This window comes from Castor canadensis, chromosome 8 (genome assembly GCF_047511655.1).
Source record: "Castor canadensis chromosome 8, mCasCan1.hap1v2, whole genome shotgun sequence".
Taxonomy (NCBI): Eukaryota; Metazoa; Chordata; class Mammalia; order Rodentia; family Castoridae; genus Castor; species Castor canadensis.
In genome coordinates this window covers 29,805,988-29,827,019 of record NC_133393.1, presented here as the reverse complement: position 1 = coordinate 29,827,019, position 21,032 = coordinate 29,805,988, and the positions used below count along the sequence as shown (strand labels likewise).

Genomic DNA, 21,032 nt, shown 5'->3' with positions numbered 1-21,032 from the left:
GTAACTGTGCCACAAGATTTTTCTACATGGCACTTCAAAACACAGGACAGGAAAAACGACTTTTAAAATCTAACAAACAAGCTAATCATAATTGTTGAGAATTAAAGGAATTCATTGTAAAAAGAGTAGTAGGTTAAAGAAGTCTGATTGGTGGAAAACTGACTGCTCACAAACAAACCAATCATAGACATGGAAACTAAGTCTTCATTTACATAAAGTTGTCTACAAATAAGCAATATCCCAGGAGCCAGGCTTCACTTTCTCTTTTCCAAGAAAGCGAAGTCTAACATGCCTGAACCAGCGAAGTCCGCTCCAGCGCCCAAGAAGGGCTCCAAGAAGGCGGTGACCAAGGCGCAGAAGAAGGACGGCAAGAAGCGCAAGCGCAGCCGCAAGGAGAGCTACTCCGTGTACGTGTACAAGGTGCTGAAGCAGGTCCACCCGGACACCGGCATCTCGTCCAAGGCCATGGGCATCATGAACTCTTTCGTCAACGACATCTTCGAGCGCATCGCGGGGGAGGCGTCTCGCCTGGCGCATTACAACAAGCGCTCGACCATCACGTCCCGGGAGATCCAGACGGCCGTGCGCCTGCTGCTGCCCGGGGAGCTGGCCAAGCACGCCGTGTCCGAGGGGACCAAGGCCGTCACCAAGTACACCAGCTCCAAGTAAACTTTGTACTACAACTACATCAACAAACCCAAAGGCTCTTTTCAGAGCCACTCACCTATGTTCACAGTTGGAGCTGCACACTAGAAATAGAAACGTTGTTAGGAAACTACTGCCAACCGCGCGTTGCGATGGCGCGCCCGCTTCGCCCACTTCTGACTGCGGTTCCCCGGCTGAGGTGCTGTATGCTCCGCACTTGGGCTGAAATCCTGCAACGCCCAACCCTAGGATCGATCCTTGGTTCTTTTTTGTGTTTGGTGTAGGCAGTATCTGGGCTGCTAGGAACACTTCCGGAAGATCTAGTCGCCATCTTATGTAAAATGGCACCCTGTCGTGTCTGTGACAACAACTTTGATAATTCTGCCCTCTAAAGGCTAAAATTAAAATGACTTCTTCCCCTCACCTTCTACTCCTGGCTCTTTAATTCTTTTAGACTGCGAACACGTAAGGCTTTTTTTTTTCTTTTTCTTTTTTTTTTTTTTTCCTTGATACACTAGTTAGAATGGAGTTGGGAGTACTGCAATTTCAAGTAAGAAAACGGTAGTTTTACGAAAGGAAAAAGGATGTCCTCTCGCGGGAATGGTTTTATTTTGCCTTACCTCTCGTAAACTATTTTTTAAAAAAAAGACAAACTTATCGCTGGCTTTTTTTTTTTTTTTAAGGTGTAAAGAGTAAATTCCCTGCCCCTCCCCCGATTTATTTCATCAACTCGCCCCGCAGAAATACAGTGTTAAGTATTCGGCTCTCACTAGAAAGGCTGTGAAGTAAGTACAGGAGTGGCTCCTCAGCCTCCCATCCGCTCTGTTTCCTGCGAGTTCCCATTCGAGCCCAACTCTATCCTATCTCCATTGCTTCTGCTGATTTCAGCCCCTGACAAGACAGTGTTGTGAGAATAAACGTGGAAGTACATTTTGGGGGTGAGGTATGGGGAAGGGACTTGTACTGTCGATGGAACCCACACGTACCCCAGGGTGTAACTTCTTAACGTTCACTTGCTGGATACTGAGGTTTGGAAGTCTATGGCTTGTAACCACTTATATGCCAAAGAGACTAAATCCCAGAAAATAAACAAGATAGCTTCTCTTCCTCATTTCTCAAGTCACTGCAGGAGTACAGGATTTTTTGGAGAAGGAGAGAAAGGTTTGGTTGGGGCTTCTCACTTATAAATGGAAATACTAAATCCACCCAAGAATCACTGTGGCTGGCCTGTGGAGGGTCCTGACAAACTCGCCCAGCCAGGCGTCTCAGCCAGTATATCTGGCATTTGTTTGTCACAGGGGCTCACTGTGTAGCCCAGGCTAGTCTTAAACTTAAACCCTAATGCCTTAGCCTCCCCAGTGCTGGAATTACAGGCATGTTTCACCATGCCGAGCCTCAAGTCTCAATAAGTAAATGCAAAAAATAGAAACAATAACTTCATTTTAAAATTACCAAAGTACAACTCGGTTACAGCTTTATTCATCTTGATTTTAGTTCACTGTCAATAGTGAATACAATTTCCATTTCAGAATTACAGCATTTGTTTTAAATGCACACCTAATTGTGTAAGACCCATGCTCAGAGCTTTTCAATGTTACCCCACTGCTCTTAGCAAAAAATCAGAAAACTGTGCTATGGCCTCAAGCTCTGTAAAGCTGTCCTCATCTAATTCCATGAAACCCAACCTGTGGCAATTCTTGTTTTCCTTTCTCCCCTTGTCACCGTCACCCTCTGCCCCCCTTTCTTTCAGGTAAATCATTGTGTTCTTGCAGAAACTGGTCTCTAGTGGTTAAGGTTTTCTAAAGGACTCAAAGAACTGGCTTTATATCTATCCCCAGTGGAAACATTAATGAAGGGCCTGGGACCCTTAAGATTGGTGCAGTTGAATTGGGATCAGATCCCTAATGCTGGAAGTAACTCTGCCTTCTTTGGGGCACAAGGAAGGCAGAAAGGGAATAACTGAATTGAATCAAAGTTATATAAGAAAGGAAGAAGGAGAAATAATCTTTGGTAAGGCACAGCCAATGTCTGATATAAGGACATTCCTGGTAGACAGAGGCAGCATCCAGTAGGCAGAAGGTTCACAGACATTTATTTACAAAACAAGCACCAAATTATGTAAAAGGATATAGAGCAGTGGGTTCTCAAACTTGAGTGTGCATTAGAATCACCTGGAGGGCTTGTTCAAGGACAATCCCAGAGTCTCTGTTTCATTAGCTCTGGGGCTGTACCTGGGAATTTGCCTTTCTAAAAAGTTCCCAAGAAATACAAAGGTTGCTTGTCTGGGGTTATGTTTTGAGAACATCTGACACAGAGAAGAACAAGCTTAGTAAAGCCCGTGCCCATGTGGAACTTTCACTCTGGTAAAGTTGCAAGATTTATAATGTAAGATTGTGAAATGGGTATATGTCAAACAATGAAGTTCAGATTTATTTTAGAGACAATAGGAAGTTACTGAGCAGGGACTGGCAAGATCACTAGCTTGCTTCTAGTGGCAGAATAAGAGGGAAAGGATATTCATGAAAAGGGGGTGGGGGGACTCAAGCTAAAGAAATGGCAACTTCAGTGGGGCACTAGATACAAGAAACAAATCCGAAAGCTGTTGAAGGGCTTACATCCAGTATTGTTTGGAATGTTGGTTGTATTTCCTCTGTGCTAGACATTGACATATGGAATTGAGGCAGCAGACCAAGAATCAGCTCTCCAGGAGCTAATATCCTAGGGTGAAAAGAAACAATTACACGCTGACAACTCAGCAAGATAATTTCAGACAAATTTCTGACTGCTGTGCAAATATAAAACCAAATGCTAGGATTGTGATTAGGTGATGCTTTAGATAAAGAAACCAGAAATCTAGGATATAAAAGTTCCAGGACAAAGTAGCTGTTGGTTATTAAAAAACAACATTATGTACTAAAAGAAGGTACCATATATTTACTTTGTAATACCACAATCTGGGATTGAGCACTTTTAAAACTGCTATAAGAAGAATGAATTTTATGGGATTAAAAATAGAAAGAAGGGAATAATTGGGATGTTATTGCAATAATCAAGTTGAAAGACAGGTGTGGTGGTACATGTTCATGCTCCCACTGCTTGGGAGGCTGATGCAGGATGAGCTTGAGTTCAAGGCCAGCTGAGGCTAATAGAAAGACCCTGTCTCAAAAAAAAAAAAAAAAAGTGAAATTATGAGATTAAGAGATTTAGAAGAGAGCCAAAAGAATTTATCAATGAATTAAGTCAGATGAAACAAGTAAATATGGAGCCCTTTATATGTTTAAGAAACTAAGTATCTTAGTACATTTTGTTTACTGCTATAATAGAATAGCTGAGACCAGGTAACTGAAAATGCACAGAAAGTTATTGACTTAGGTCTAGAGGTTGGGAAGGTTTAGGAGCTGGCATCTGTTGAGGGCCTTCTTGCTGCATCACCCATGGCAGAAAGTCAAAGGATTAAGAAGGAAAATGGGGGCGAAGTCACCCTAAAACTTATACCACATTATAGATATGGGAATAATGGATAACAACTTGCCATAAACCACAAAAATAAAAAATAGCAGTACAGACCTTTGAATATATATATTCATGATTCAAAATGCCACCTTCTTTTTCTCAATGTCTCACTAATGTTATGAGCAATGAGAATAGTTATAGAAATAATAGCCAAAATACAGAATGTTTATTATGCGCCAGGCACTGGTTAAAATGCTTAACAAATATATGATTTTATTTAGTACCAAACTTACAAAATAAGTACCACTATTATCCATAGATGAGGAAATACATGCTCATAGAGGGTAAGTAACTTGAACAAAACACATTACATTCACCCCTGGGTCCAAGGTTTCCCAAAACCTCAAGAGGTTGAATTGGGAATGTTTCCTATAAACTTAATGTTATTTGCTTCAAGACATAGGCTACTAAATATTCAGTCCTTATGGCATAAGGCTTTCTTTGGCTATGAAGATGGCCAAAGAAAGACAAGTTTAAAAGGTCTCAAGATAACATGCATAGCCTGTTGTGGTGTCATACACTTATGATATCATCACTCAGAAGCTGATGCAAGGGGACCAGCATCAAAGCCAGCCTAGACTGTATGGAGACCCTGACTCAAAACAAGACAAAATTCATGGATTTTCCTTAATTGGGCAGAAAATAAACACCACTGTTTTAATTTATTAAGTCTTGTAATCAGTTTGGGACTTTGGGCATCTAGAAAATGAATTTTTTCAGAATGGGCTCTCTTGTATTCTCGGTAATGCTAACACAGTGAAAAAAATGGTGACAAAAAAAAAAAGCTGATTGAGGAGTTAATATTCTTTCTGCCTTTTCTGTCCTTAAATTTTGGATCTCTAGATCTAAAATCCTGAAGTCCTAGACCAAAGATTGTTGGCAGAAATCCATGGAGCCCTGGGAGTCTTTTGAACCTGAAGACAAATGGGGACATTAAATGCTTAAGTTCAAATGTGAAGATTCTGTTCAGGAGTTTTGAGTTATGTATTAGTAACTACTCTTCTAAGGGGAGACAAAACTGAAATATCCAGATTATAGCTGTTTAAAATATAGAAACAAATCTATCCTTTGACCTATAAGGAGTCCACTCCGAAAAGGCTCATCTGGCATTAACGCTCCTTAAAAAAGTTCAGGCAGTGGGAAGGACATTGCACACTGCACTTTACAAAATAAACTACTGTAAATACGAAAAGAAGAGGAAAGAACTATTTTCCTGAGGTAACAAAACCACCACCACAGAGCAACAAATTCAGCGAATTCTGCCTTTCTCCTACAACATAATACCCTTAAGTTACTTTCAATCACTGCCCCTTCATGGTAACTTTAGAATGGTACCTGTTAAGAGAAGACACGTCGGTGTCAACTCCTTAGTTCCTAACAGCAGTTTACCTCTTATCCGAAGGTGAGGACTTCCCTCCCTGAATGAGTTTGCAAAATTCTGCTAGCAGCTGTTCATGCAGAAAACTCTAACCTCCCTGTGACAACGCAAATAACTGGTCACTAATGTTCATTTGGATCTTGAAAGCAAATGACGCTAATCCAAACAATTAGTAGGCGCAACTTGAATAACGGGAGATAAATGCAGTGTAACTCTTTCAAATGAAAAGATAGGTGGCCCTGAAAAGGGCCTTTGATCTAAAGGACGTGAACTGGTGAGCGGCAGTTTAGCCTCCGAAGCCGTAGAGGGTGCGGCCCTGGCGCTTGAGCGCGTAGACCACGTCCATGGCGGTCACCGTCTTGCGCTTGGCGTGCTCCGTGTAGGTGACGGCATCCCGAATCACGTTCTCCAGGAAAACCTTGAGCACCCCGCGGGTCTCCTCGTAGATGAGGCCGGAGATGCGCTTGACTCCGCCGCGGCGGGCCAGGCGCCGGATGGCGGGCTTGGTGATGCCCTGGATGTTGTCGCGCAAAACCTTACGGTGGCGCTTTGCACCCCCTTTGCCAAGACCCTTCCCGCCTTTGCCGCGTCCAGACATTGCATACAGAAGCTCGAGAAACCAACAACACAATAACCGCTAAGAAGCCTTCTCAGGCCTTTTATAGTGATAGGGCGGACCTGATTGAAACCCTCAAGAGCAGGGGCGGAAACCACAGTCAGTTCCCGCCTTTCTGCGTATTTGTCTCTTGCGGAAAGACTGGAAGAGACTGGAGGATCCTGAGGCAACAGCAGAGGCTGTAGCTGCATCTTAATATATGCGACCAGAGAAGAACGTGCTCGTGTATATAATACCTGCGTCCTCTAACGGGGATTAATTCATGCACTGTCAACAAAGAAGCCTGACACTTGTTCCTCAGATTTCCCAGAATATGAAATAGTACCTGCTATTATCCCTTCGAAGACATTTTAAGTACAACTTGTAAGTAATTCATATCTTCGATGTTTAGGATTGCACGATTGTTTTTATTGATATGTTTTATTGGTTTACGTCTCCTTACCTAAGCAGGTTTCTTTGGCATGCAGGATGACTAACAGAACTAAAAGCATGTGAAGTTAACAGAATTAGAAGTCACATCAGATTTAAAAAAGCATTGGGGATTTCATTGAAGAGTTCTACGTGTGTAGCTAGAAGCTCTGAGAATCTTCGAACTCTGTGGTTTGTTTCTGGCTTTATTGTGTCCTTATTCACGGACACAACATTGTAGCAAACTCTGTGTCTCACCACATTCTATTTCCCCCGTCAGCTGGCGTCATAGTATCCAGCCACTCTAGTATGGTGCTACAATTTATACACAATTTATTTTTTTAAATAGACATTAAATCTACTTTCAAGAATGCTTGTTGACTTTAAAAAAAAAGATAATTTAGATTACCTAAATTGCAAATGAGCAACCACTGAACATTAATTTTATGGCATATATGTATGCCATATTAATTTTATGGCATATATGTATGTGTAGTACTGTGACTGTTCTCAACATCTCCACTCTGCTTTGCTAAACCAGACATATGGCACTGGCCTGTAATCCCAGTACTCAGGAGGATGAAGGAGGAGGATGGACAGTTTTCAGCCAGCCTGGGCTACATAGCAAGTTCCAGGTTAACTGGCTACCTAGCAAGACTTTGTCTCAAATAAATTAAATACATAAATAAATATCCACCTCTCTAAAGTGACAAGCTTAAGAAAGTATCCTAATTATCTAAATCCTGGTTTTGAGAACTTAAAATCATAAATACTTAAACTTAACTCATCATTAATCTACCTGAGGTGTTCAGGCCCTGCTTTGGATAGATTTTGCTTTTCGTACGTGACCTATGAGAAGGATCAAATTCATCACAGATGTTCCATGAGTTAATGATACATAGAAATATTGCAGAGTAAGGTTCCTATCATAGGATACACAGATTTTTGTATTCTCCAATCAAACCTTACCATTCCCTCCATTTATGAATTCAGTAAACAAGCATTATAATTGGAAGGACCTGCTATTATTCAAATCACATTGCAGTTGTCAATATCTCTAAATATCATTTAAATATATTACCCCTATACTGTGGCAAAATGATAATGCTTACTCATATGGGTAGCCATAATTATTTAATGTATTAACAAAGAAGTTAATATTATACAAAGTTGGATTTTTTATAATTTGATATGTTAGTATGATCCTTGCCCTTTGTAATTCTGTGTATATTATGTTACACATTTAAAACAATAGTCTAGGTGGCCCAAATATAGTATACATGTAAATACATGTAAAAATGTTGAAAATAAAATTTTAAAAAGTAGAAAAAATTCTAAAAAGGGGCCCAAAAGCTTCATCAGATATACAAATAAGTACATGACAAAAATAGTTAAGGATTCCTCTTCTAGAGAATTCCTCAAGACCTTAAAGATTCAGGGTTGCAGAAATATTCAGAGAGAATCACTGAGAAATTACATGTTGGAATGAAAAATCTATATTTCTAACAATCTGATGAAGATATGCAAATGTAATGGCAATGATTTATTTTCTCTATTAGTGAAGGATGAAGAGATACTTTTTTGTCCATCTATTCTTAGAGCATTTTCTTGGAGAAATATTGGGCCTAAGTTTTTACTCTTCCCTTAGGAGTACAGATAAGCCATTTTAGGGATTAAAGCCAGTCTCCAATTTTAATAATGTAGAGATATCGCCTAAAGTCATGAGCCAAATAACTTCTAGATGTGATTAAATATACCTCTGGAATTAGTTTAGAAGTCTCTCTTAAGTTGTACAGGACATTGTCAAAAGGTGCAATAAAACAAGTTCTTACTCAGCTTTGCTGTGGGAGATAGATGAAATTTTGTTCTAATTTTCTAGTCACTTCTATATTGCTTCACATGTGTGTAAATCTGTTAACATTTGCTCAGTAATAAATGGTATTCCTTCTCAAGTAGTGGTATCAGAGATTAATTTAGTTGCCAGAATTATTTTATCCATCCAACATGTGAATGTGACAAAAAGCCCATCTAAGTTTCACATTCCTTTATTTTATCTTAAATATGAATCTGCTCACTGAACATCAATTATCTGTCTAGGTTAGTGTTAGGATTATACTCTTCTTAGAAAAAGAGGCATAGTATAGGCCACTCAGAGTTCACTGGTAGAAATTGGAACAAGACATGTATTTGATAATTGCTCTGTATCTTTAATGTTGTATAAACCCCAATAAAATATGTGAGGCTCTAATTCAATTTAAAGTGATTAACAACGTTTGAACATATACATACTTGAGTAAATGTAAAAATAGTAAATAAAAATATTTAAAAATAATTAACAAGGGGCTGGCAGAGTTGCTCAAATGGTACAGCACCTGCCTAGCAAGCATGAAGCCCTAAGTTCAAACAACAGTACTGACAAAAAATAAACATATAAAAATAATAAAATGAGTAACAAGAATCCAGCCCTATTATGTTACCAGCATTACACAAAGCAGGCATACTGATGTAGCAAACACTGATGTTGAAGTAGACATAATAATAGCAGGGGGGAAAAAAAAACAAACACTGGAGTTTGGCTCAGGACACTAGTCAGTTCTGTTCCGGTTCCACACATATTTTCTATATATATTTATGCTTTTTTTTTTTTTTTTTTTTTTTTTAGAAATGACTCCATAACTTACTGGTAAAACCAACTCCATACTTTTCGATTGTTTATGATCTACTGGGAAGAATTCAAAGTGGACAGATATACAGATAATATGAAACAATATAACAGCCAACAGGACGATCAATATAGGAATTCAAAACAGAGGAAGATCTCATTCAGTTTGAGAGATAGGAAATAATGCATATCAACATTTCAATATGTATTAGTTTAGTTTGAAGTATATCTTAACTTTAAAGTAGAATTGAAGAGTGAGAAAAGGGATGAAAAACAATATTGTGAAATACTACATGATTCATGATTTGACCAGGATCATTTAGCTTATAAGGAGAAAATATAAATCCTCAAATATAAGTCAGTGCTTTTGCAAATCCTGTGCTAGTTCTACTTAACCACACTGCCAAAATGGCGATTTAAGGACATGTATATAGACAGTGGGGCTAGAAGCCTGGCTCAAGCTGTAGAGATCCTGCATAACAAGCATGAAACCCTGAGTTGAAATTTCAGTACTGCCAAAAAAAAAAAAAAAAAAGACTAAATTGTATACTACAGAGCTTAGTATCTAAAATTCTAAAACTACAAGAACATGGGTCATATAAATTTGAAAATCACTTGACTATTTCACTCAGAGTAATGAACATGAATCAGAGCAGAGAGATAGAGGATGTACAGGCCCTATAAGAAGGTTGAGAAAAATATCCACAGATGTAACTTCTATATTTAGACAAGATGTCAGGCCTGAAGAGAGCCCTTCAGAGTTCCCTACGTAAAAATTACTCATTAATCCATGAAGGTAAATGGGGCAGTACCTTGAAGAATTCTTATGCTTGGAAGGCTGAAGTAGTTCTTCCTTTGTTGGTGCCACAGGAAATGAGTTATAATAAGTCAAAGCCATTTTAATATTAGGAAAACTAGAGCTCCAAAAAAAAAAGAATACCCACTAAAATTATATGGATCTGGTTTCTTAGCCATTTAAATTGTTTTTTTTTTATTTTATTAACTTTTCTTCATATCCAAGATAAATGAACTACATGAAGTAATGACTCATTTGTTGATTTTGCTAAAGGAGAAATGTAAAATCCTAACTTCTTTGACTTTGCCAGCATTTCTCCTTTGTCATCCAAATAAGACACAGACGTTTACATGCTTCACAACACAAAGTTTAAGGAGTGAAGAAAATTGAATTGAATCTCTTTCTGCCTTCTATTTGCCACTCAACATTAAGCATAAGCTGTACAATGTTCCCTCATGTTTACTTGCTTAAACTAGAACTGTACTGTATGTAAAAGTGTATAAATTTCATGTGTATGTGTTGATGTATTCTTTGATCCTATTACTTGCATACTTTCCCAAAGTCTACCTTCCCTATCACACATCTTTATACCCAAGGACTAATGAACATTTTAACAACTGATTCTGCTCAGTAAAATCAAGAAAAGAATTGGTTTTGAACTTATAAAAGAGCCCAACTCTTTCTCCTTGCTACCTTAGCCTAGCTTTCCCTTGAGATCAGCTATTGGCAAATAGTCCCCACTAGTATCTCAAGAGAATCAGTAATCAGTGCCTTTCCCATTTTCTACAGAAATTTTTAGCAACTTCAACCTCCAAATTAGCTAACCTTCCAAATAGTCACAAAAAGCCATTATAATGCTTGTTCTGCCTCAAATAATGATTTTTTTTTTCTTATCAGGAAGAATCATGGTTTCAAGTATTTGTTACTGTTGTTCTTGTGGAGAAATCCAGAAAAAAACGTATGTTATTTTTCATATGACAGATTTTCTGAATAAATCTTAATGATAACTAAGCGGTTAAGGTGTGAAAAGCCAAGAATGTGGAGGATATTACTGGGGCACTGTAGCTGAAGACACCAAGGGAAATGTTTTATTTATTAAATGAAGTTGTCTCTTAGACCTGTGAATCTGAGATTCAGTGTCTTCAGTCTTAAGCGTATGTGATGACAATTGGAGAAACTAAAGTTCTCAGAGCTGCAGGAGTCCCATATCACTGCAGAATAAAATTGGTGTGACTCCTTTACTATTATTATTACTAGCTTTCATGAAGAGGTACCAACACATTTCTGGGAACAAAGCCAACACTACTTACGTGCAAAGCTGGAAGAGGAACTCTGAAGCAATCATGGTGCCGTGTGTGTGTGTGTGTGTGTGTGTGTGTGTGTGTGTGTGTGTGTACACAAATTTGCAGCCTGGGAGCTCTAACTACCAGACAACTTATTTAGATAAATGTTCCAATCTGAAATCATTTCAGAAACTCCACTTGCCTCGATTTCCTCTCACTCAAAAAGGACACCAATAAAGAAAAAGGCTCTCCAATTCTGGAAGTGTCGCCCAGCACAAGGCCTGGGGCCCCTCTGTACAGGTCTCATCACCATTCATAGATCTCCACAAATTAACCTGTTAAACTAGCCACCTCGCTGTAAGGAGCTGGAAACTAGCAGATAATAACATAGAGGACAACCTCATGAAACTGGGTCTTAAGACCGTGGCAATGGCACGTTGGTGCTGACCAAGTAACTCTGACCACAAGTTCAAGTCAGCCTCCAAGGAAACAAAGTCAAGGCCAGCATATAAAGCTCCCTAGTCATGCCTAGGGAAACACTTCAAAGGCTAAAACGCCAGTAGCAAACTGCAAGGGGCAAAGGACAGAAAAAATGATAATTGTGGAGGGTCAGGTTTACAAATAACACCAGAAATATACACACAGATCTTTTACAGAGAAAGTGGTTGGCTCTGAAAAGAGCCTTTGGGTTGAGCTTAGCACTAGCTCATTAAAACAATCTATGCCCTCTCCCCCCGAATCCGACGGGCCAGCTGGATGTCCTTGGGCATGATCGTTACTCGTTTGGCGTGGATGGCGCACAGGTTGGTGTCCTCAAACAGGCCCACCAGGTAGGCCTCGCTCGCCTCCTGCAGCGCCATGACGGCCGAGCTCTGGAAGCGCAGGTCGGTCTTGAAGTCCTGCGCGATCTCGCGCACCAGGCGCTGGAACGGCAGTTTGCGGATCAGCAGCTCGGTGGACTTCTGGTAGCGGCGGATCTCGCGCAGCGCCACGGTGCCGGGCCGGTAGCGGTGAGGCTTCTTCACGCCGCCGGTGGCCGGCGCGCTCTTGCGGGCGGCCTTGGTGGCCAGCTGCTTGCGCGGCGCCTTGCCGCCGGTGGACTTGCGAGCCGTCTGCTTGGTACGAGCCATTGCAAACCCAAGGGACCCAGAAAATTATGGTAAAATGAAACTGTACACCCCTCTACCTGTGTATATATATGAAGAGTCCCGTTCTGATTGGACGAGACAGTCCTTACCTTGCAGCCCACCAAGAAAATACTGTTGGCGACATTGACTTTCAGATGCCAAACATACCATGCATTTGGACAAAATATGGACGTCTTTCTGTAGTCTTTCCCTGCATCGCTTCTCGCTTGTGCAATCCTTGTCCCTTTCCAGAAATTTTCTCCGCAGAACTTTACTAGTTATTGCAATATGTGCTTCTTGCTGAATAAATTTTTAAATTTTGGCGCCAGAAACGCTCGCTAAAATGTGATTGGCCAAGTGATTTTCTATTATCCTAATAATTTTCAATAGAAAGTCTAAAACCAAAATTTTCGTCTGAACTGTCGAGATTTTTTAAATAAAAATTGATTCCAGTGCACCATGAAAATAAATTGTGAAACAATTTTAAATCTGACGTTTTCTATCACTAACATACTTTTCACAAAAGTACAGCATATCTTGTGAAAGCTCTTCAGGTTTAAACTTAGTCTTCATTGTAACTTACATTTTTTTTAAACGAAGAAAAAATACTAAAAATTACAACCAAAATGTCTAGCGTTCCCAAATTTGTGCTGCGTTAAGCTGAAAGGGCCACTTGACTAAAAATGTAGCTTTGTATTTCCAAATCATACACCTACTGGCACAAAACACACAAAAGACCCTATTAATTGCATGACTTTTCATTAATATGCCTGTTGTCCAAACCACACTGCAACTTAAAAGTGCACGTTTACTATTCGTACATTACCAAGACATGCTTCTCAAACAAGTCTACACTTCGCATTGTCACAATGTCCAGTGCTGAAAGACCTCTGCCGTGTTCTTCTGTAATAATCTGTGTTAGTCTTCTGCCAGTTTTATTGAAATTTTCACATTTATAACTGAAATACCTAGTTTCAGATAAAGGTAAATATAAGTGCATCCTCTTCGATACAGAGATTAGAAAATGCTAAGTTTCTAACAAAACTAGGGAAAATGCAGGCTCTTTTAATGAATACGTGGGTGGCTCTGAAAAGAGCCTTTGTTTAAAAAGTATTTTTTCCACTTTACTTGCCCTTGGCTTTGTGGTGGCTCTCGGTCTTCTTGGGCAGCAGCACAGCCTGGATGTTGGGCAGCACACCACCCTGGGCGATGGTGACTTTGCCGAGAAGCTTGTTGAGTTCTTCGTCGTTGCGGATGGCCAGCTGAAGGTGGCGCGGGATGATGCGGGTCTTCTTGTTGTCCCTGGCCGCGTTGCCCGCCAGCTCCAGGATCTCGGCGGTCAGGTACTCCAGCACCGCCGCCAGGTACACCGGGGCGCCGGCTCCGACCCGCTCGGAATAGTTGCCTTTCCGGAGCAGGCGGTGGACACGGCCCACGGGAAACTGGAGACCAGCCCTTGAGGAGCGCGTCTTAGCTTTAGCACGGGCTTTGCCACCTTGTTTTCCACGTCCAGACATTTTAGCAAACTACAGACAACCTAGATGAAGAAAAAAGAAATGAGAACAGTATGTCTAGCGAACTAGAAGCAATTATACTGGCAGTCCGGATTGTAAATTACGCATGTGATTGGCTACATTAATCGTTACACTATTAACCAATAACAAAGAAGAGTCAGGAGTACCTAATTTGCATGTAAAAACACTGCATTTGACAAGTCAGCCAATGAAGTTCTCAGGTAATAAAAACTATATTTGCATACAAGCCCTACAAATATTACCAGTTTTGTGGCTATTAATTGTTTCATATCTACAAAAGTGTCAAGATCCAGCAGTCGTTATGCCTGAGCCGGCGAAGTCCGCTCCAGCGCCCAAGAAGGGTTCCAAGAAGGCGGTGACCAAGGCGCAGAAGAAGGACGGCAAGAAGCGCAAGCGCAGCCGCAAGGAGAGCTACTCCGTGTACGTGTACAAGGTGCTGAAGCAGGTCCACCCGGACACCGGCATCTCGTCCAAGGCCATGGGCATCATGAACTCGTTCGTCAACGACATCTTCGAGCGCATCGCGGGGGAGGCGTCTCGCCTGGCGCATTACAACAAGCGCTCGACCATCACGTCCCGGGAGATCCAGACGGCCGTGCGCCTGCTGCTGCCCGGGGAGCTGGCCAAGCACGCCGTGTCCGAGGGGACCAAGGCCGTCACCAAGTACACCAGCTCCAAGTGATCAACCTCTACTTTGAAAAATATAACTTAAAAAGGTTCTTTTAAGAGCCACTTAATATTCTCACCTAAGGAGTTGTAATACTTTCCATGTCTCTTTGTCGAGTAGGGTTTAATTATAAATTCTTTTCTCTTGAATTTACCACCATAATTCTAAATTAACTCATGTTAATATATGTTATGACTTCGTGGGAGACCTTTTGTTATGATTTTGCTCTAGAAAATTGATCAGTCCACTGGCAAAATACTGCCACCACGTTCATATTTATGGGGAACTATGAAAGAAGTCTGTTTTTTTGTGGTAAAAAAGTTAATCCGTGTTGCTGCACCTATACTAATAACCTGTCCTCTGTAGATATAAGGTAGGTATTGAAAATATAAGCCAATTACAATATTAAGGTTAATCGCTGCCATAAATGGCATCCCCTGTGCAATAAATGCTAACAAAATTTTAAATTTCAACCCAGTGGGGGTTGGGGATAAATATTCCATATTTCATTGTTTCTTTCATAACATTTTCCTCTAAGCACATTCACATAACGTATACATGTATATTCAAATGAAGCAACAATAAAAATACTAGATAGCTTTATGTGAGATTTTATGGTATCATAGTAATTTTTGCTTTGTGTAATTCAAGAAGTAACTAATGTAAAGTTTTCAAACACTTTAGAGAATTAGATAAACTCCTTGAAACTGTACCCCAAAATGTGACCCTATTTGTTTTCCCCTCAGAGCAGAAATTACATTTCTATCAAATCCTACAAATACCGTGCCTCTTGATGCTGGGCGTAAGTATGCTACCCCAGAAAGATCCATATCATAAGGCCTGGAGTATTAGTTTCTCTGGAAAAACAAAACAAAACAAAACAGGCAGGTAAGGTTGTAGACAGAATTAGGTTTATTAATTGGCTGACCTTAAAATAAGGTTTTCCTAGATCATCGAAGCCAAGAGAATCTCAATATAGAATTAGAGAAATGACTGTGGGAAAATAAGTAGCCATAGACTTCAGGGTTTTCCAATGAAGTGAAGGAACCATTTACCAAGGAGAGAGTAGCCTAAAAAAGCAAAGTAACAGATTTTAGCTCTTCACCTCTTAAGCTAAAATCTACCTAACATCTTGATTTTAACTCAGTGAAGTCCACAAAAAAATCGTATTACAGAACAAGACAACTATAATATTGCAGTTTTAAATCACAAAGGATGTAATGACTTGCAGAACATCAATAAGAAACTAATACAAGCACACCAGTTCAAGAATTATTCATGTATTCAGTAATAGTATTTAGAATCATAAGTGTATATATATTGAACTTTAAATGTATAGCTATAATTAAATTCATGATGATCTTGTAAGGTACTGCCGAATTAAGAGCACGCCACAAGTGGAAAGGAAAGATTTATTAGAAATCCAGACCTCAGGGCTGTCCGCCAGAGATCAGGGAGCAGCGACTTGGGTGAATTGGGTAGTAGGCTTTATAGGAAGGGCCAAGCCATGAGAGAGGGAGAGAGTCTCTGGTCTCTGATTATGTGCGATCACCAGATGGAACAGGTCAATATGCCTGGCTAGTTGAGTAACTAGAAGTTCCTGAGTTGTTTTGCAAGCCGAGAAACAATCAGGCAAGGAGAAACAAGCAGTCATAAATCAAGGGGTCTGGTTTTAAGGTGTAGCCTCGGGTCCTTCCACCCACCCCAAGAATGCCAGAGACCTAACAGATCTAATTCTTAGTAATTATCACAGGCTCACATAATTTTGAAATTGCTCTGGCTTTAACAACTAATATTTCTTTTTTTTGTTTTCACATTAGAAATTCTACCTTCAGGGAAAGCACATCCCCTACTCATTTGTAACACTATTATGACTTCTAGTAAATATTCATAATACTTTGAAAAGCTTGCATTCATTATATTAAAATGTAAGATTGATGATGGGAGCTTACTTCATGTCCCTAACTTCTTGACCTATAAGCCACTCTAAAATGTTTTTATAGTAATCATTGCATGTTTTTTCACATGTCAAGTTGACTTTAATAATACTTTCAGTTATGAGAAGAACAGAAGGAATCAAAGTTCATTCACTTGCATGGCAGTACTCAAATACCAAATATGACCTTTAATACTACATTCTTTCAAAAGTGTTTTGATAAAATTAAAACATACTTTATCCTCTATAACATTCTCAAAGCTTTATCCTCTCCACAGACTAGGCTACATCTTTCTTAGTGGAATCTTATTCGTAGGGCTGGATTCCAGAGGTTTCTAAATGTTGAAGCCCTGTATCGCTGATCTACATCCTCAGAATCCTTAAAGCATAGGAATACTGAGTAGGCTAAAAAGAAAACTTCTCTTAGGCTTAGGGAGGGAGCATTGTTTTCTGAAAAGTATCTAGGCTGCATTAAAATTCAGCTCACCGCTCCTGCCTCCTAAAATAAATATTTCATGTACCTGGGAAAATTAAGAGTGACAAACCCTACAGGAACAAAGTTCCATAAAGGCAAGGAACATGTCTCTTACGATTATAAAAATCCCAGTTTCTAGCAGAAGTACATTAAGCAAATGAGTCAAATCTAAAAAATGACAATTTAAATGAAGGGAGGCTTGGTCCTACCTATGGGCAAATATACTGCCAGAAAAATCAAACTCTTAAGAAGTTTGTATAAAGGCAACTTAATAAAACTTTCACAGATATTAGAAAGCTTAGAAAGGAGTTGGCCTAAGATATTTCAGTGACAACTGAGATCAGCAGGAGCAAAATATAACACAGGGCAGCACACAGGAAAAACAATACGAGTCTGCAAATTTTGAGGGCAAAGCTGGAGTATGTGGGCCGCACAACACAGAGGCACATCCAATGAAAAAGATTTTTGGAAGTCAAAGACAAAAAGCTTTCTCCACAGCTAGTTGTCCCACACACAGAGAGGCAATGTCTTCTCTAACCAATTCTTACAAAGGCAATGTCAACGAGAGATTAGGAGTGAGAAGTAAACACAGTAAAGAAACAGGTCAAAAGTAAAATCAGAAGTTAATCACAGGAACAAAGGAGTAATAGCATAAAGCTACCGAAACTGACCTTTTGATCTCTAACCAAAGAAAAAAACGGCGGGACGGCGGACCTGATTGAGAGCCGAGCCTTCACGCTTGCTACCCTGCTAGCGAGCCCCACCTCAAACACATTACTGAACCAATAAAAAAGTATACATGCTCAACGCCTAACTAGCATAAACAATTAAGCTAGTTCTCCTACACGGAGAAATGAATCTTCACAAACTAAGTGACAAGAACCCATGATGTACACATCTTTTTCCCACGGAGCTTTCATTCTTTCGCTAAATAAACTTTTCTGATTTTGCATTTACACTTGCTTGTTCGTGAACTTAGACTTCGTGAGACAGAGATCCTAAACCGCTTACACTCCAGGTGGCTAAAACGCTGTAATTCTTAATTCAAAATTGAGTACAGTCTTTCGATCCTGCGCAAATCTCCCTATCATCAAGATTTCTACCTTACTAGTCTCACCACTAAGGAGAGGTAATTCTAATAGCAAACCTACCAAACACCCTAACTTACTGGTACTCACACATAACTTCATTAAGAGGAAAGGTTTTTTGTTAGTTTTTCTTTTTTTCCAGAGTATAACTAAAACCAGTGCCTTCCATCTTACTCCCTTCGTGTCTACCCTGTAGGGGGCCACTGAGGATACTTGAGGTTTGGTTGCTTAAATGGGTTTGGAATGAAGTGACAGACGGACTTTTTAATGGGTCATAATCTGTATGTAAAAAGTTCTATTTAACTTTTAGGTGGTAAACAAGATTCGGAAAGGAAGCATACCTAGTAGGCAACTAAAATCAATACCTCGACCAAAAAGGTGTTTAGACATGACAAGATATGCTAGTTTGGGGTATTTCATTAAGCCTAAAAACATCCCCAAACCTATTAACATAAGTGGTTCTCACACAATACTAAACTCGCTTTTGCAAATGGTTGTAATAAAGGGTAAGCATACTGTAGAGACGAATGCGTGCAGAAAACACCCTAGCCCTGACAAGTCTCTCTCACGCGCGCGCACACACACACACACACACACACACACACAAGGCTTAAGATATCTAAACAAGTGTAATACAACGCTTTTAAACGAAAACTTAGGTGGCTCTGAAAAGAGCCTTTGGGTTTGTTGATGTAGTTGTAGTACAAAGTTTACTTGGAGCTGGTGTACTTGGTGACGGCCTTGGTCCCCTCGGACACGGCGTGCTTGGCCAGCTCCCCGGGCAGCAGCAGGCGCACGGCCGTCTGGATCTCCCGGGACGTGATGGTCGAGCGCTTGTTGTAATGCGCCAGGCGAGACGCCTCCCCCGCGATGCGCTCGAAGATGTCGTTGACGAACGAGTTCATGATGCCCATGGCCTTGGACGAGATGCCGGTGTCCGGGTGGACCTGCTTCAGCACCTTGTACACGTACACGGAGTAGCTCTCCTTGCGGCTGCGCTTGCGCTTCTTGCCGTCCTTCTTCTGCGCCTTGGTCACCGCCTTCTTGGAGCCCTTCTTGGGCGCTGGAGCGGACTTCGCTGGTTCAGGCATAGCAAAACAACAAAAAAAACCTAAAAAAGAAAAAGTACCAATGAAGAATTACGAGTGCCTAGAAGCTGGGCTTTTATAGGGCTTCTACGCAAATAAGGATTCAAGCACGCCCAAACCTGATTTGAAAGTGTATTAGTGACAAGAATATGCAAATTTGATGCCATCCATTCTCCTTTCTTATTGGTTAGTTAGCAAAAAATTCACTTTAACCAATCGAATATGACCTTTTACACTTCCACCTACCACTATAAGTATCTTGTTTTTGCTTCTATCCCAACATTTCGTAGTATCTTTTCTCCCGACAGCTTAACTTACTTTTGTTAAGTCAGTATGTCTGGACGTGGCAAGCAGGGAGGCAAGGCTCGCGCCAAGGCTAAGACCCGGTCCTCCCGTGCTGGTCTCCAGTTCCCCGTGGGCCGTGTCCACCGCCTGCTCCGCAAAGGCAATTACTCCGAGCGGGTGGGAGCCGGCGCCCCGGTGTACCTGGCGGCGGTGCTGGAGTACCTGACCGCCGAGATCCTGGAGCTGGCGGGCAACGCGGCCAGGGACAACAAGAAGACCCGCATCATCCCGCGCCACCTGCAGCTGGCCATCCGTAACGACGAAGAACTCAACAAGCTGCTGGGCCGAGTGACCATCGCCCAGGGTGGTGTGCTGCCCAACATCCAGGCTGTGCTGCTGCCCAAGAAGACTGAGAGCCACCACAAGGCCAAGGGCAAGTGAACCGCTTTATAGTCCTGCATCGATCCCTATTCCTAAAAATCAAAGGCTCTTTTCAGAGCCACCTAGTTTGTCTGTAAAGTGCTGGAATGCTTCTGAAGCTATGTAAAGTCCAAGTCATTTTGTCAAAGGATGGAAATGTAGTTAATAGGACCATTTGACAGTTTTGAGCTACAGAAAGTGGTATTATAAAATTGGATCTCAGTTTCTTTGGAGCTGTCAGTTTTGAAACAGTTGGATACATTATACTGACCACAAAATGGAGGCGAAAAGTACTATTTAACTTCTCAGTAAAAGCACATTTATGCATGCACAAAAGTAATTGGTTTTGGAAGTGGAATTCTGTATCAGGATCAGAAATTGCTGCAAATAGTGAAAAAGGATGGCAACCATAATGCGTCATGTTGGTTCATTTTGGGAATTTGTTCGTGGATATGAACACATGGCATACATGTTCAACATGTAAGTGTACATAAGGTGTTTATCCAAATATTCTTTAAGTCCAAATACCTCACATTTTGAAAATTCGAATAAGAAAAATCGGAGAACAAAGAAGGAAAACTGGCCTTTCACATTTGATGGCGGGTTTTTTAAATTTAGAAAATGGTGGCAGACCTACCAATAAAACTTTTTTAAAGTTTGTAGTCTATTACTTTTCAGGAAATTGCAGTAAACAAAATTCTCTGAAATCAACAATAAACACTTCTATATCCTAAATTTAAATGCATACTAAACTAGAAAAAAAATAATTACTCCAACGGAAATCCATTTCTCATGACAGCAATCTGAAAACTAAGTTCCAAGCACAGGACAGATAAGTCAGACTTATGTATCCCTAAAGTCAGACTTATGTATCCCTAAAAATATGGTCTGAAAAAGCACCGTACTTTTCTGGATCTAGTGGTTTTTCTAAGCCATGGCCCACACCACCAGGCAGACAGCAAGCAGATGGCCAGCCACCAAGCCGACACAAAAGGGATTACAGGCCACCAGCACTTTGAAGAAGCCCCAGTGCACTCTGCCACTTCAGGTGGTTGAGCTCACGCTTAAGTTCAGCAGTAAAGACTAGGGGGCTTGTGACACTCTTCCAGG

General features: G+C 40.6%; 7 protein-coding genes across 7 annotated transcripts; 3 read left to right on the top strand and 4 right to left on the bottom strand.

The window, feature by feature from the left end:
• Window positions 1–250: 250 nt before the first annotated feature.
• On the top strand, window positions 251–734 carry LOC109677460 (histone H2B type 1-C/E/F/G/I). The gene has a single exon (XM_020153431.2). It carries the CDS (start codon window positions 289–291, stop codon window positions 667–669), a length of 381 nt encoding a protein of 126 aa, XP_020009020.1. The 5' UTR covers window positions 251–288; the 3' UTR covers window positions 670–734.
• Window positions 735–5,766: 5,032 nt separating this feature from the next.
• LOC109677557 (histone H4) lies at window positions 5,767–6,174 on the bottom strand. Its single transcript, XM_020153476.2, has one exon. It carries the CDS (start codon window positions 6,132–6,134, stop codon window positions 5,823–5,825), a length of 312 nt encoding a protein of 103 aa, XP_020009065.1. The 5' UTR covers window positions 6,135–6,174; the 3' UTR covers window positions 5,767–5,822.
• Window positions 6,175–8,746: 2,572 nt separating this feature from the next.
• Window positions 8,747–12,463, bottom strand: LOC109677594 (histone H3). The gene has a single exon (XM_074082704.1). It carries the CDS (start codon window positions 12,429–12,431, stop codon window positions 12,021–12,023), a length of 411 nt encoding a protein of 136 aa, XP_073938805.1. The 5' UTR covers window positions 12,432–12,463; the 3' UTR covers window positions 8,747–12,020.
• A 138-nt stretch (window positions 12,464–12,601) lies between these two features.
• Window positions 12,602–13,989, bottom strand: LOC109677368 (histone H2A type 1-D). Its single transcript, XM_074082705.1, has one exon. The coding sequence runs from the start codon at window positions 13,943–13,945 to the stop codon at window positions 13,553–13,555; it is 393 nt and encodes a 130-aa protein (XP_073938806.1). The 5' UTR covers window positions 13,946–13,989; the 3' UTR covers window positions 12,602–13,552.
• Window positions 13,990–14,230: 241 nt separating this feature from the next.
• LOC109677524 (histone H2B type 1-C/E/F/G/I) lies at window positions 14,231–14,671 on the top strand. Its single transcript, XM_020153464.2, has one exon. The coding sequence runs from the start codon at window positions 14,265–14,267 to the stop codon at window positions 14,643–14,645; it is 381 nt and encodes a 126-aa protein (XP_020009053.1). The 5' UTR covers window positions 14,231–14,264; the 3' UTR covers window positions 14,646–14,671.
• A 4,117-nt stretch (window positions 14,672–18,788) lies between these two features.
• On the bottom strand, window positions 18,789–19,265 carry LOC109677503 (histone H2B type 1-C/E/F/G/I). Its single transcript, XM_020153457.2, has one exon. The coding sequence runs from the start codon at window positions 19,218–19,220 to the stop codon at window positions 18,840–18,842; it is 381 nt and encodes a 126-aa protein (XP_020009046.1). The 5' UTR covers window positions 19,221–19,265; the 3' UTR covers window positions 18,789–18,839.
• A 222-nt stretch (window positions 19,266–19,487) lies between these two features.
• On the top strand, window positions 19,488–20,044 carry LOC109677383 (histone H2A type 1-B). Its single transcript, XM_020153383.2, has one exon. The coding sequence runs from the start codon at window positions 19,551–19,553 to the stop codon at window positions 19,941–19,943; it is 393 nt and encodes a 130-aa protein (XP_020008972.1). The 5' UTR covers window positions 19,488–19,550; the 3' UTR covers window positions 19,944–20,044.
• The last annotated feature ends 988 nt before the right edge of the window (window positions 20,045–21,032 follow it).